Source organism: Danio aesculapii, unplaced genomic scaffold (assembly GCF_903798145.1).
Source record: "Danio aesculapii unplaced genomic scaffold, fDanAes4.1, whole genome shotgun sequence".
In the NCBI taxonomy this organism is placed as follows: Eukaryota; Metazoa; Chordata; class Actinopteri; order Cypriniformes; family Danionidae; genus Danio; species Danio aesculapii.
Window position 1 is genome coordinate 21,332 of NW_026613643.1, and position 14,961 is coordinate 36,292.

The 14,961-nt window shown below is 40.7% G+C and overlaps 1 protein-coding gene and 14 non-coding genes across 17 annotated transcripts in view; 8 read left to right on the top strand and 7 right to left on the bottom strand.

Moving 5' to 3' along the window:
- Positions 1–393: 393 nt before the first annotated feature.
- Positions 394–465, top strand: trnag-ucc (transfer RNA glycine (anticodon UCC)). Its single transcript has one exon. It is a non-coding gene; the product is annotated as a tRNA-Gly (tRNA).
- Positions 466–552: 87 nt separating this feature from the next.
- Positions 553–624, bottom strand: trnad-guc (transfer RNA aspartic acid (anticodon GUC)). The gene has a single exon. It is a non-coding gene; the product is annotated as a tRNA-Asp (tRNA).
- An 841-nt stretch (positions 625–1,465) lies between these two features.
- On the top strand, positions 1,466–1,537 carry trnag-ucc (transfer RNA glycine (anticodon UCC)). The gene has a single exon. It is a non-coding gene; the product is annotated as a tRNA-Gly (tRNA).
- Positions 1,538–1,624: 87 nt separating this feature from the next.
- trnad-guc (transfer RNA aspartic acid (anticodon GUC)) lies at positions 1,625–1,696 on the bottom strand. Its single transcript has one exon. It is a non-coding gene; the product is annotated as a tRNA-Asp (tRNA).
- An 840-nt stretch (positions 1,697–2,536) lies between these two features.
- On the top strand, positions 2,537–2,608 carry trnag-ucc (transfer RNA glycine (anticodon UCC)). Its single transcript has one exon. It is a non-coding gene; the product is annotated as a tRNA-Gly (tRNA).
- Positions 2,609–2,695: 87 nt separating this feature from the next.
- On the bottom strand, positions 2,696–2,767 carry trnad-guc (transfer RNA aspartic acid (anticodon GUC)). Its single transcript has one exon. It is a non-coding gene; the product is annotated as a tRNA-Asp (tRNA).
- Positions 2,768–3,607: 840 nt separating this feature from the next.
- trnag-ucc (transfer RNA glycine (anticodon UCC)) lies at positions 3,608–3,679 on the top strand. The gene has a single exon. It is a non-coding gene; the product is annotated as a tRNA-Gly (tRNA).
- An 87-nt stretch (positions 3,680–3,766) lies between these two features.
- On the bottom strand, positions 3,767–3,838 carry trnad-guc (transfer RNA aspartic acid (anticodon GUC)). The gene has a single exon. It is a non-coding gene; the product is annotated as a tRNA-Asp (tRNA).
- Positions 3,839–4,678: 840 nt separating this feature from the next.
- Positions 4,679–4,750, top strand: trnag-ucc (transfer RNA glycine (anticodon UCC)). Its single transcript has one exon. It is a non-coding gene; the product is annotated as a tRNA-Gly (tRNA).
- Positions 4,751–4,837: 87 nt separating this feature from the next.
- trnad-auc (transfer RNA aspartic acid (anticodon AUC)) lies at positions 4,838–4,909 on the bottom strand. Its single transcript has one exon. It is a non-coding gene; the product is annotated as a tRNA-Asp (tRNA).
- An 840-nt stretch (positions 4,910–5,749) lies between these two features.
- On the top strand, positions 5,750–5,821 carry trnag-ucc (transfer RNA glycine (anticodon UCC)). The gene has a single exon. It is a non-coding gene; the product is annotated as a tRNA-Gly (tRNA).
- Positions 5,822–5,907: 86 nt separating this feature from the next.
- Positions 5,908–5,979, bottom strand: trnad-guc (transfer RNA aspartic acid (anticodon GUC)). Its single transcript has one exon. It is a non-coding gene; the product is annotated as a tRNA-Asp (tRNA).
- Positions 5,980–6,973: 994 nt separating this feature from the next.
- Positions 6,974–7,045, bottom strand: trnad-guc (transfer RNA aspartic acid (anticodon GUC)). The gene has a single exon. It is a non-coding gene; the product is annotated as a tRNA-Asp (tRNA).
- An 839-nt stretch (positions 7,046–7,884) lies between these two features.
- trnag-ucc (transfer RNA glycine (anticodon UCC)) lies at positions 7,885–7,956 on the top strand. The gene has a single exon. It is a non-coding gene; the product is annotated as a tRNA-Gly (tRNA).
- Positions 7,957–11,660: 3,704 nt separating this feature from the next.
- Positions 11,661–14,961, top strand: part of LOC130220058 (gastrula zinc finger protein XlCGF8.2DB-like) — a 57,948-nt gene continuing 54,647 nt past the window's right edge. Inside the window, exons 1-2 of one of the 3 annotated variants that reach the window (XM_056452478.1) lie at positions 11,661–11,759; positions 12,967–13,116. In XM_056452478.1, coding sequence (XP_056308453.1) covers positions 13,032–13,116 — 85 coding nt within the window. In that variant the 5' untranslated portion in view covers positions 11,661–11,759; positions 12,967–13,031. Of the gene's footprint in view, positions 11,760–12,600; positions 12,648–12,966; positions 13,117–14,961 lie in introns of those variants that run through there. The other 2 variants (XM_056452477.1, XM_056452479.1) reach the window with 2 other exon arrangements.

Here is a 14,961-nt window from a genome sequence, read left to right on the forward strand (position 1 = left end):
TTGTACCTTCGAACGCTTTATCCAACCTCAACGTCAGAAAGAGATGGGATCCATACTCTACATTTTATTTTCGCCCACACAAAGAACTCCTTGGTCGAAAGCTTTCATTTTCTACACTTCTGTGAGAGGATGTCTACAAGCGTTGGTAATATAGTGGTGAGCATAGCTGGCTTCTAAGTATATTCCCAGCAAATGTATTCCTTTTGGCTGCCGTAACATTACATGGCCAGGCGCCACTCTTGTGAAGATGTCCCATGACATGTGGGTAGATCAGTGCATTTTGAGATGGTTGGGATCCATATGCTGGACATGTTTTTCAGAGCCGAACCAAGACAAAGAGGGCCTTGGTTGAAAGCATTCTTTTTGAGCTCTTCTGGCAAGAGGCGTCCACAAGCGTTGGTGGTATAGTGGTGAGCATAGCTGCCTTCCAAGCAGTTGACCCGGGTTTGATTCCCGGCCAACGCATTTCCTTTTGGCTGCTGTATATATCACTTAGTCCATTGCCACCCTTGTGAAAAGGCAACAGCCAAAGAGTAAAAGACAAAGGAGGGCCTCCCCGTCGGGGAATCGAACCCCGGTCTTCCGCGTGACGGGCGGAGATACTGTCCACTATACTAACGAGGATCTGCGCAGCAAGAAAACCCATTCTCCACCCACACAGATCAGCAATGTAATCCAGTCCTAACAGCATTGTCTGCATTGCTGGCACTAAAGACCTTGGCTGACAGCAAGAGGAGGGTAGAAAACTGGGCTTGGACAGTTTTTCTTCATTAATAATCCTTGCTTCTTCATCAGTCTTAGACTGGTCATCAGCAGTAACTTGAACAGTGCATCACACAGGAGAACGTTATTAGCATGTTTTGCAGCAAACAAAGCACGCCATTCATTCCTACACATTGCCCAGCTTTTACTCCACAAAATGTCAGCTTGCCCTTTCATGAGCTGCATCCAGTCAACCCTTGCAATGACATTCAAACCGGGGGAGCTCATTACAGTGAATACTGGGTGACAGAAGATGAGAACTCCACCACTGCAGAGTGAAATTATCGACCTCCCATTTTTTGGGTGAGGTTGTACCTTCGAACGCTTTATCCAACCTCAATGTCAGAAAGAGATGGGATCCATACTCAACTTTTTTTTTTTCGCCCACACAAAGAACTCCTTGGTCGAAAGCTTTCATTTTCTACACTTCTGTGAGAGGATGTCTACAAGCGTTGGTAATATAGTGGTGAGCATAGCTGGCTTCTAAGTATATTCCCAGCAAATGTATTCCTTTTGGCTGCCGTAACATTACATGGCCAGGCGCCACTCTTGTGAAGATGTCCCATGACATGTGGGTAGATCAGTGCATTTTGAGATGGTTGGGATCCATATGCTGGACATGTTTTTCAGAGCCGAACCAAGACAAAGAGGGCCTTGGTTGAAAGCATTCTTTTTGAGCTCTTCTGGCAAGAGGCGTCCACAAGCGTTGGTGGTATAGTGGTGAGCATAGCTGCCTTCCAAGCAGTTGACCCGGGTTCGATTCCCGGCCAACGCATTTCCTTTTGGCTGCTGTATATATCACTTAGTCCATTGCCACCCTTGTGAAAAGGCAACAGCCAAAGAGTAAAAGACAAAGGAGGGCCTCCCCGTCGGGGAATCGAACCCCGGTCTTCCGCGTGACAGGCGGAGATACTGTCCACTATACTAACGAGGATCTGCGCAGCAAGAAAACCCATTCTCCACCCACACAGATCAGCAATGTAATCCAGTCCTAACAGCATTGTCTGCATTGCTGGCACTAAAGACCTTGGCTGACAGCAAGAGGAGGGTAGAAAACTGGGCTTGGACAGTTTTTCTTCATTAATAATCCTTGCTTCTTCATCAGTCTTAGACTGGTCATCAGCAGTAACTTGAACAGTGCATCACACAGGAGAACGTTATTAGCATGTTTTGCAGCAAACAAAGCACGCCATTCATTCTTACACATTGCCCAGCTTTTACTCCACAAAATGTCAGCTTGCCCTTTCATGAGCTGCATCCAGTCAACCCTTGCAATGACATTCAAACCGGGGGAGCTCATTACAGTGAATACTGGGTGACAGAAGATGAGAACTCCACCACTGCAGAGTGAAATTATCGACCTCCCATTTTTTGGGTGAGGTTGTACCTTCAAACGCTTTATCCAACCTCAACGTCAGAAAGAGATGGGATCCATACTCTACATTTTATTTTCGCCCACACAAAGAACTCCTTGGTCGAAAGCTTTCATTTTCTACACTTCTGTGAGAGGATGTCTACAAGCGTTGGTAATATAGTGGTGAGCATAGCTGGCTTCTAAGTATATTCCCAGCAAATGTATTCCTTTTGGCTGCCGTAACATTACATGGCCAGGCGCCACTCTTGTGAAGATGTCCCATGACATGTGGGTAGATCAGTGCATTTTGAGATGGTTGGGATCCATATGCTGGACATGTTTTTCAGAGCCGAACCAAGACAAAGAGGGCCTTGGTTGAAAGCATTCTTTTTGAGCTCTTCTGGCAAGAGGCGTCCACAAGCGTTGGTGGTATAGTGGTGAGCATAGCTGCCTTCCAAGCAGTTGACCCGGGTTCGATTCCCGGCCAACGCATTTCCTTTTGGCTGCTGTATATATCACTTAGTCCATTGCCACCCTTGTGAAAAGGCAACAGCCAAAGAGTAAAAGACAAAGGAGGGCCTCCCCGTCGGGGAATCGAACCCCGGTCTTCCGCGTGACAGGCGGAGATACTGTCCACTATACTAACGAGGATCTGCGCAGCAAGAAAACCCATTCTCCACCCACACAGATCAGCAATGTAATCCAGTCCTAACAGCATTGTCTGCATTGCTGGCACTAAAGACCTTGGCTGACAGCAAGAGGAGGGTAGAAAACTGGGCTTGGACAGTTTTTCTTCATTAATAATCCTTGCTTCTTCATCAGTCTTAGACTGGTCATCAGCAGTAACTTGAACAGTGCATCACACAGGAGAACGCTATTAGCATGTTTTGCAGCAAACAAAGCACGCCATTCATTCCTACACATTGCCCAGCTTTTACTCCACAAAATGTCAGCTTGCCCTTTCATGAGCTGCATCCAGTCAACCCTTGCAATGACATTCAAACCGGGGGAGCTCATTACAGTGAATACTGGGTGACAGAAGATGAGAACTCCACCACTGCAGAGTGAAATTATCGACCTCCCATTTTTTGGGTGAGGTTGTACCTTCAAACGCTTTATCCAACCTCAACGTCAGAAAGAGATGGGATCCATACTCTACATTTTATTTTCGCCCACACAAAGAACTCCTTGGTCGAAAGCTTTCATTTTCTACACTTCTGTGAGAGGATGTCTACAAGCGTTGGTAATATAGTGGTGAGCATAGCTGGCTTCTAAGTATATTCCCAGCAAATGTATTCCTTTTGGCTGCCGTAACATTACATGGCCAGGCGCCACTCTTGTGAAGATGTCCCATGACATGTGGGTAGATCAGTGCATTTTGAGATGGTTGGGATCCATATGCTGGACATGTTTTTCAGAGCCGAACCAAGACAAAGAGGGCCTTGGTTGAAAGCATTCTTTTTGAGCTCTTCTGGCAAGAGGCGTCCACAAGCGTTGGTGGTATAGTGGTGAGCATAGCTGCCTTCCAAGCAGTTGACCCGGGTTCGATTCCCGGCCAACGCATTTCCTTTTGGCTGCTCTATATATCACTTAGTCCATTGCCACCCTTGTGAAAAGGCAACAGCCAAAGAGTAAAAGACAAAGGAGGGCCTCCCCGTCGGGGAATCAAACCCCGGTCTTCCGCGTGACAGGCGGAGATACTGTCCACTATACTAACGAGGATCTGCGCAGCAAGAAAACCCATTCTCCACCCACACAGATCAGCAATGTAATCCAGTCCTAACAGCATTGTCTGCATTGCTGGCACTAAAGACCTTGGCTGACAGCAAGAGGAGGGTAGAAAACTGGGCTTGGACAGTTTTTCTTCATTAATAATCCTTGCTTCTTCATCAGTCTTAGACTGGTCATCAGCAGTAACTTGAACAGTGCATCACACAGGAGAACGCTATTAGCATGTTTTGCAGCAAACAAAGCACGCCATTCATTCCTACACATTGCCCAGCTTTTACTCCACAAAATGTCAGCTTGCCCTTTCATGAGCTGCATCCAGTCAACCCTTGCAATGACATTCAAACCGGGGGAGCTCATTACAGTGAATACTGGGTGACAGAAGATGAGAACTCCACCACTGCAGAGTGAAATTATCGACCTCCCATTTTTTGGGTAAGGTTGTAACTTCGAACGCTTTATCCAACCTCAACGTCAGAAAGAGATGGGATCCATACTCTACATTTTATTTTCGCCCACACAAAGAACTCCTTGGTCGAAAGCTTTCATTTTCTACACTTCTGTGAGAGGATGTCTACAAGCGTTGGTAATATAGTGGTGAGCATAGCTGGCTTCTAAGTATATTCCCAGCAAATGTATTCCTTTTGGCTGCCGTAACATTACATGGCCAGGCGCCACTCTTGTGAAGATGTCCCATGACATGTGGGTAGATCAGTGCATTTTGAGATGGTTGGGATCCATATGCTGGACATGTTTTTCAGAGCCGAACCAAGACAAAGAGGGCCTTGGTTGAAAGCATTCTTTTTGAGCTCTTCTGGCAAGAGGCGTCCACAAGCGTTGGTGGTATAGTGGTGAGCATAGCTGCCTTCCAAGCAGTTGACCCGGGTTTGATTCCCGGCCAACGCATTTCCTTTTGGCTGCTGTATATATCACTTAGTCCATTGCCACCCTTGTGAAAAGGCAACAGCCAAAGAGTAAAAGACAAAGGAGGGCCTCCCCGTCGGGGAATCGAACCCCGGTCTTCCGCGTGATAGGCGGAGATACTGTCCACTATACTAACGAGGATCTGCGCAGCAAGAAAACCCATTCTCCACCCACACAGATCAGCAATGTAATCCAGTCCTAACAGCATTGTCTGCATTGCTGGCACTAAAGACCTTGGCTGACAGCAAGAGGAGGGTAGAAAACTGGGCTTGGACAGTTTTTCTTCATTAATAATCCTTGCTTCTTCATCAGTCTTAGACTGGTCATCAGCAGTAACTTGAACAGTGCATCACACAGGAGAACGTTATTAGCATGTTTTGCAGCAAACAAAGCACGCCATTCATTCCTACACATTGCCCAGCTTTTACTCCACAAAATGTCAGCTTGCCCTTTCATGAGCTGCATCCAGTCAACCCTTGCAATGACATTCAAACCGGGGGAGCTCATTACAGTGAATACTGGGTGACAGAAGATGAGAACTCCACCACTGCAGAGTGAAATTATCGACCTCCCATTTTTTGGGTGAGGTTGTACCTTCGAACGCTTTATCCAACCTCAACGTCAGAAAGAGATGGGATCCATACTCTACATTTTATTTTCGCCCACACAAAGAACTCCTTGGTCGAAAGCTTTCATTTTCTACACTTCTGTGAGAGGATGTCTACAAGCGTTGGTAATATAGTGGTGAGCATAGCTGGCTTCTAAGTATATTCCCAGCAAATGTATTCCTTTTGGCTGCCGTAACATTACATGGCCAGGCGCCACTCTTGTGAAGATGTCCCATGACATGTGGGTAGATCAGTGCATTTTGAGATGGTTGGGATCCATATGCTGGACATGTTTTTCAGAGCCGAACCAAGACAAAGAGGGCCTTGGTTGAAAGCATTCTTTTTGAGCTCTTCTGGCAAGAGGCGTCCACAAGCGTTGGTGGTATAGTGGTGAGCATAGCTGCCTTCCAAGCAGTTGACCCGGGTTCGATTCCCGGCCAACGCATTTCCTTTTGGCTGCTGTATAAATCACTTAGTCCATTGCCACCCTTGTGAAAAGGCAACAGCCAAAGAGTAAAGACAAAGGAGGGCCTCCCCGTCGGGGAATCGAACCCCGGTCTTCCGCGTGACAGGCGGAGATACTGTCCACTATACTAACGAGGATCTGCGCAGCAAGAAAACCCATTCTCCACCCACACAGATCAGCAATGTAATCCAGTCCTAACAGCATTGTCTGCATTGCTGGCACTAAAGACCTTGGCTGACAGCAAGAGGAGGGTAGAAAACTGGGCTTGGACAGTTTTTCTTCATTAATAATCCTTGCTTCTTCATCAGTCTTAGACTGGTCATCAGCAGTAACTTGAACAGTGCATCACACAGGAGAACGCTATTAGCATGTTTTGCAGCAAACAAAGCACGCCATTCATTCCTACACATTGCCCAGCTTTTACTCCACAAAATGTCAGCTTGCCCTTTCATGAGCTGCATCCAGTCAACCCTTGCAATGACATTCAAACCGGGGGAGCTCATTACAGTGAATACTGGGTGACAGAAGATGAGAACTCCACCACTGCAGAGTGAAATTATCGACCTCCCATTTTTTGGGTGAGGTTGTACCTTCGAACGCTTTATCCAACCTCAACGTCAGAAAGAGATGGGATCCATACTCTACATTTTATTTTCGCCCACACAAAGAACTCCTTGGTCGAAAGCTTTCATTTTCTACACTTCTGTGAGAGGATGTCTACAAGCGTTGGTAATATAGTGGTGAGCATAGCTGGCTTCTAAGTATATTCCCAGCAAATGTATTCCTTTTGGCTGCCGTAACATTACATGGCCAGGCGCCACTCTTGTGAAGGTGTCCCATGACATGTGGGTAGATCAGTGCATTTTGAGATGGTTGGGATCCATATGCTGGACATGTTTTTCAGAGCCGAACCAAGACAAAGAGGGCCTTGGTTGAAAGCATTCTTTTTGAGCTCTTCTGGCAAGAGGCGTCCACAAGCGTGGTTAGTGGTGAGCATAGCTGCCTTCCAAGCAGTTGACCCGGGTTCGATTCCCGGCCAACGCATTTCCTTTTGGCTGCTGTATATATCACTTAGTCCATTGCCACCCTTGTGAAAAGGCAACAGCCAAAGAGTAAAAGACAAAGGAGAGCCTCCCCGTCGGGGAATCGAACCCCGGTCTTCCGCGTGACAGGCGGAGATACTGTCCACTATACTAACGAGGATCTGCGCAGCAAGAAAACCCATTCTTCACCCACACAGATCAGCAATGTAATCCAGTCCTAACAGCATTGTCTGCATTGCTGGCACTAAAGACCTTGGCTGACAGCAAGAGGAGGGTAGAAAACTGGGCTTGGACAGTTTTTCTTCATTAATAATCCTTGCTTCTTCATCAGTCTTAGACTGGTCATCAGCAGTAACTTGAACAGTGCATCACACAGGAGAACGCTATTAGCATGTTTTGCAGCAAACAAAGCACGCCATTCATTCTTATACATTGCCCAGCTTTTACTCCACAAAATGTCAGCTTGCCCTTTCATGAGCTGCATCCAGTCAACCCTTGCAATGACATTCAAACCGGGGGAGCTCATTACAGTGAATACTGGGTGACAGAAGATGACAACTCCACCACTGAAGAGTGAAATTATCGACCTCCCATTTTTTGGGTGTGGTTGTAACTTCGAACGCTTTATCCAACCTCAACGTCAGAAAGAGATGGGATCCATACTCAACATTTTTTTTTACCCACACAAAGATCTCCTTGGTCGAAAGCTTTCATTTTCTACACTTCTGTGAGAGGATGTCTACAAGCGTTGGTATTATAGTGGTGAGCATAGCTGGCTTCTACGTATATTCCCAGCAAGTGTATTCCTTTTGGCTGCCGTAACATTACATGGCCAGGCGCCACTCTTGTGAAGATGTCCCATGACATGTGGGTAGATCAGTGCATTTTGAGATGGTTGGGATCCATATGCTGGACATGTTTTTCAGTGCCGAACCAAGACAAAGAGAGCCTTGGTTGAAAGCATTCTTTTTGAGCTCATCTGGCAAGAGATGTCTGCAAGCGTTGGTGGTATAGTGGTGAGCATAGCTGCCTTCCAAGCAGTTGACCCGGGTTCGATTCCCGGCCAACGCATTTCCTTTTGGCTGCTGTTTATATCACTTAGTCCATTGACAAGCTTGTAAAAGGCAACAGCCAAAAAGTAAAAGACAAAGGAGGGCCTCCCCGTCGGGGAATCAAACCCCGGTCTTCCGCGTGACAGGCGGAGATACTGTCCACTATACTATCGAGGATCTGCGGAGTAAAAAAACCTGTTCTCCCCTACACAGATCAGCAATGTAATCCAGTCCTAACAGCATTGTCTGCAGTGCTGGCACTAAAGACCTTGGCTGACAGCAAGAGGAGGGTAGAAAACTGGGCTTGGACAGTTTTTCTTCATTAATAATCCTTGCTTCTTCAATAGTCTTCGACTGGTCATCAGCAGTAACTTGAACAGTGCATCACACAGGAGAACGTTATTAGCATGTTTTGCAGCAAACAGAGCACGCCATTCATTCTTACACATTGCCCAGCTTTTACTCCACAAAATGTCAGCTTGCCCTTTCATGAGCTGCATCCAGTCAACCCTTGCAATGACATTCAAACCGGGGGAGCTCATTACAGTGAATACTGGGTGACAGAAGATGACCACTCCACCACTGCAGAGTGAAATTATCGACCTCCCTTTTTTTGGGTGAGGTTGTACCTTCGAACGCTTTATCCAACCTCATGGTCAGAAAGAGATGGGATCCATACTCGACATTTTTTTTTCGCCCACACAAAGAACTCCTCGTTCGAAAGCTTTTATTTTCTACACTTCTGTAAGAGGATGTCTACAAGCGTTGGTAATATAGTGGTGAGCATAGCTGGCTTCTACGTATATTCCCAGCAAATGTATTCCTTTTGGCTGCTGTAACATTACATGGCCAGGCGCCATTCTTGTGAAGTGGAAAAAAACCTAAGAAAAAAAGGTGCACCAAGGCAAAAAGTTAGTCTAGAGCCCTGTATTGGACAGATTAACTGATAGATTGTGTGTGCATTTTAATAACATTGACACCACTTTTACAATTGATTAAACTAGGGATGCTTATGATTACTCGGTTGATTTATTGTCGGTAACCCTTCAAACCCAATAGACCTCATCGATGACCAATTAAGCATGGGTAATTAAGTTATGCTTTGCGCTGTGAGACGCGTTCCCGAATTCACACATTACATAATCAAGTGTGTGCAGTTTACATTACCTCATGGAGTCGTGCACTCTCTTGATTTTGCATAATGGGGACACATAAAACCCTGTTATGCACAGATCTCGTTTATGTCCGCTGGTGCTGCCATTAATCCGCAGGTCAAGTAATCAAAAAGTAGGCTACATGACGTTTAATTATGGGCAGGTTAATAAGACCAAACACTGGCTGTGCAAACTTTAACTACTTCCTCTAAAATATTAGTGTTTTAAGCTATATCATCTTTTTATAGACTGGCATAGGCCTAAATAGGCGTCACTGTCAGACATTTAGAGTTTATATAAAACGAACGCTTACCTCATTTCACTGTGATCATTATGAGGATCATATTGCATATTCAGTTAATTCTTAGGTAGCCTTGTAAATAATGTATTTTATTAATGGATTGTTTATAAGGACTAAGCTATTAAATACTGTAATTCTCCGAATGGAAAATGCTTGGGTTGTTTGATAATATCTATCATATCATGCAAAACTTTATCTATCATGTTTATGATCTGCCCCTTATCCTTCAATATTACTGATTAATTTATCAGATGATCTGTCATAAGAGAAATGTTAACAAAAGGATTTTCTTTATGGAGACGCATCTAAAAACAATCGACAATCAATAATTTATTTAGTATAAATACAAGTTTTAGTAACAATAACTTAAACAGAAACATACCTTTGTACATGAAAGATCAGGTTCTCTGTAACCTTTAAGACAAGCTCGTCGCATCAGACATGACTCTCACTTATGACGTCTGCTTCGCGGGCATTTGAAGTTGTATGCGTCACCGTCACATTTGTACACAGGCTTTAAAATTAATGCTTTTTGTCTCCCAAACTGATATAATAAAGAGAACGATAAAATAACGTTATTAACCGGTTAACTGTAAATGTTTCTGTTCAGAACGATTAAAGTTGATCTTTTTTTTTCATTTTTCGTTTCTGTTCCTGAAAAATGTCTTAAAAAAATATTTTCGTTCCTTGAACCGGTTCGGAGCCCTGCTTAAAATATTGTAATCATTATACTTGTATAATATAGACTTATACGTTATTGGCAGCAATGTATTATCTAATTTCAATTCAGCATTTATATCTTATTTTATTTCAAATGTTTAATAAATGTTTATAATAATTTACTAATTAAATTTACTCTAATATTGCAGAAAACACATTATGTTTACCAATCACACTAACAATAACACTAGCCTGCTTCTTTTTAAAGGATAATAATGGAATAAAAAGTGTACTTAAACGAAGAGGCACCAGTTCCAGCTGCCACAAAAAGGCAATGGACACAGAATAAAATAGGTTGCTCAGGTCAAAAAGACAGAGAAGCAGGGATAACAGCAACAAACATTTTAAAAGAAAGAGCGATAGACTCATAAAATGCACAGACATACGTTCAACATGTGTCTACCTCACGGACAGGTCTTGCAGTTGTTGTTTTTTTGCATCCAACCAAACAGATGGGAGTTGAATTAAAATAGAGAGATGGATTGACATTTTAATAAATAAAATAAAAAGTATAGGAATAAAATGTAAAATGCAAATGTATAATTTGAATGGTTTAGAGTAATGGTTGATTTTTATAATTGCCTATAATCTATTTGTGTACTTTTATCAATTTATCTATTTACTTTTTTGATTGTTTGTTGTATTGTTTATCTGTTAGAACTCATATTTTGTTGCTACCAAAAGCAAGTGACAGAATTTCTTTCTTTCATTCCAATAACAACAAATAACTCCTGCAAGTCCTGCAGGAATTATAAAATCCTGCAGGATTTGTCACTTGCTTGGATCCATTGTAAAACCTGTAAGAAATCCCTGCACATATCGTCAATGTGTCCTCCAGGGTTTTATCATTCCTGCAGGACAGCAGTTATCCTGCAGGAAAAAAATAGATAATTCAGGATTCCCGTAAAAAGTACTGCATGATTCTAAAATCTGTAGGAATTGCCTGCACATATTGTCATTTTGTCCTGCAGGATTTCATAATTCCTACTGGATACCAGCAGATTCCTGCAGAAAAAAAAAATAAAATTCTGCAGGATTCCTGCAGGCTATTTTTGGAAGGGCAGGACAATCAACAGCTGATCATTTACTGAAAGAAGATCTAAAACTTATGAGATCTTAAACGTATGATTAAATAGCGATTTATCTGAAAAATGAAGGAAGAGCACTAATCACACGAGGCATGGATAATCACTGGCAAAAACATCTGAAACTCTTATAAATATTGAATATTTAATCAATGTTAAATCAATGACCAGTAAAAACAGGACAGAAGTCAGATTAATAATATTATAGCTTAAGGACACATAAGACTCAATAATACATTCATTAGGAGTAAAGTGAATACAGATAAATGTTATATGTTACATACACAAAGAAATATACAGCACGAACTAATAAACTGAAACTGGAAAAAAAAACATGGAAAGAATAAACTTAATGAATGTATCCTCAAATTATTCAGGAATTAAAATACCTTGGGTATTTTAGGAGTCGATCATGCTCAGGCGGAGGCAGTGAAAGCAGTGCTTTTATTTTCAGGGAAATCCACTTGAGCTCCATGAAGGACTGATGTTACTCTCTCCAGTACAGCAGGTGGCAGTGTGCAGCTTTACTCTTCTCTGACTCAACACACAGCCAGAAGAAGAGGTGTGTGGCGTTTTCACTTTCTTCTCCACATCCAGTGTTTATACTGCTTTTGGTAAAGTTGTTTCAATCCCCCAAGAACTTTGCCCCTGAGACACTTTACATGAAATCAGAGAGCTCCCCCGTCTGTCATAGACAGCAACAGTTCAGACATGCTCAAAGTCCAGAAAAGGAACCAAAAACATTGTCGAAACAGTCCATGTGACTTTAGTGGTTCAATTGTAATCGAGTTCCAAGAACATTTTAAGTGCAAGAAAGTGTTGAAAAAAGCAGCCAAATTAGGAACTGTTGATCTATATAGTGGCTGTATTTGCTCCTGTATTCACTTCATTTCCATTTAGCAGAAGAAACTCAAACAGGTTTGGAACAAGTAGAGGATGAGGAAATGACAGAATTGTAATTTTTATGTGAACTACCCCTTTAGTAAAGGTAAAATAAATATTATTACTGAAGATATTGCTAAAGAATGGCAGGAAATGTGGAACACAGATAATAAGAGACGACAATTCATATGGAAAAAATAGAAACCCTATATAAGCCTATGAAGTTGTAGAAATAGAAAAGAAGAGGTCATAATTATGAAGATGAGATTTGGACTCAGATATTAATAGGAAGTAATGTGTTGTAGACATGCAAATCATGAACTGGACTAAAAAAGTTTCTCAAGATTGTCTTAAAATATTTAGATTAAAGGTTTGAGAGAGAGAGAGAGAGAGAGAGAGAGAGAGCGCAGATATATTGTAAAGTGAAAAACATGTGAGAAATGTATCAATAAGTCATGACTGCAACAGTAAGTGGCAAAAAAGCTAAACAAAAAAGACTTTTATTTTGGCGTGGTGTGTGACGTCATCAGGCGGCGCCGCTTCAGCGCTGTGATTCAACTGGAGAAAGGTTTGTTTTAAAACGTTTACAGATATAAACTGATTTAAATTTAAAGTTCTGAAGTTTTAGGTTTTTTATACGATGCTAAATTATGTTTCTGTTGTTGGAGATAATATTTTAACCCTTTATACAATGTAGTACTATTTTATTCTCAGTAACTGAGGGCTATTGTTTGAATAAAGTAACAAAAAAGTGTGTAATAAGTGTTTTAAAGAAACGTTTTACCTGATTTCTTTTTGTTATTTACTCTCGTATAAAGAAACTGTTGACGCAAGTGTTGAAGAGAAGTTATTTTGTTTCTGTTAATTGTTTTATTTATTTCAAACAGGATAAAGTGTCCAAACACAGAGAAAAACTCCTGCTGAAGCGACTGATCTCCACACTGTTATAAAGATGGCGTTTATTAAAGAGGAGAGTGAAGATATGAAGATTGAAGAAACATTCACAGTCAAACAGGAAGATCTGCAGGAACAAACAGGTTAGTTTTCATTCTCAAAGACCAACTCAGTCATTTGATCCTCATTCAGATATATTTTAATAATAAGAATACTAAATTAAATCCATCTTGCAGCCCTGAGTGTGCTGCACATAAGCACTCATTGAAATACAGGAATGAGCTTCTTTCCTGTCACTTGTTCTCATGTCTTTTGTCATTATTTTATGTATTATTAGTCTCCCATTTTCTCTACCTTCTTAAGGTTATTGCTTTTCTTGTTCTCCTACTGTTTGTAAAGCATCCTTAAGCACTGGTGCTATGTAAAATAAATAAAAACAATACATTTAAAAAAAGTTTAACTGAGCTGAGGATATTTGACCTACAGTATTCTCATAGAAGATATCTGCTATTACAGTGATAGTGTTGGCTTAGTACTTTCCATTTGCATATGTCACGTTGATCACAATTCTTTTTTTTTAATCAAATTCTTTATGGGTTTAATCTTGTTTCTAGTAGTTATTACTAATTCCCACAGATAGTATCTGAGTTAGAATTACATCATTATTATAATAACTAATTACCAGGGCTATTGTGTTTAAACAGGGTTTCCGCGGGGTCTTAAAAAGTCTTCAATTCCAAAATCAAAATTTAAGGCTTTAAAAAGTCATAAATTTACTGAAATATTGTATTGTAGGTCTTATATCTTTTTTAACCAAGTCTTCATTTTCCTTTGTTCATGTTTTGCTACCATCTGCAACCTAATCACCAACAATCCATCTCAATAAAACTTTCAACTTTTTATTAAAAAATGTCATTTTAACTCTTTATCATAATGGTTTAATTATTTTCCTTACAATAACATTTGTTTAAACGTGCTCCATGTATTTACTGCTGAGGACATTGACCTGGACAGATTGTTGTACATAGATTTAGTTTATTATAATTTTAAAACTTTTTAACATTTGTTCATTTGTTTTTTATTTTAAGGAAAGTTTATGTTGGAAAGAAAGAGTGTGGATACAAGTAAAGCTGTCTTGTTTTTACACAATATTTAAGATCTTTTACTAAGAAATATCTAAAGTATTTAAATTTTTTATAATTCATTTAAAATAGTATTATTGTTATTGTGTGTGTGTGTGTATATATATATATATATATATATATATATATATATATATATATATATATATATATATATATATATATAATTATTATTATTTATTTTTTGATAGGGCAAATAAAATCCTTTCCATCTGGCCCATTTGAAAAATTCTTTAGCCTTTAGCCCTTTATGAGTCTAAATTTTCATTCATAATGGTCTTGAAATTGTCTTTAAAAGTCTTACATTTAACTTAGTGAAACCTGCAAAAACCCTGGTTTAAAGTATGTCAAAATATGTGGATACCCCTAATTTTAAACATGCTGAATGAAATGGAAACTAAAATAATTAATTATTATAAAACATTGTACAATATTCCAAACTTTATGATGTTGTTGTGGGGCGACGTGAGACAAAACAAACAAATTATAGTGGAACAATAACGTTTAGCATTGTAGTGACTACAACTGGCCAACAAACTAGTCTAAAATGACTTTTGCTGCTTAAGAAATGGATTACAGCATGCTGATGATATGCAAACATTTGAGTGTAAAGTTCGTCAGTATTGACCATATTCTTCATGTACCAGCAGGCGCCGCCATTGGAAACATTTTGCTTGACACTTTTTTTTAAAGGATGAATTTTAGATCTTAAAAACAGTGTTATGGTGCTTAGGCATGGGATGATAACAGTTTACAAGGTATACCGCGGTTTGAAAAAAGTTGAGGTTTTAAAACCGCCAATATTTTCTCCTGTACTGTCCCTGTCGGTTTTTTTTTTCATTTTGT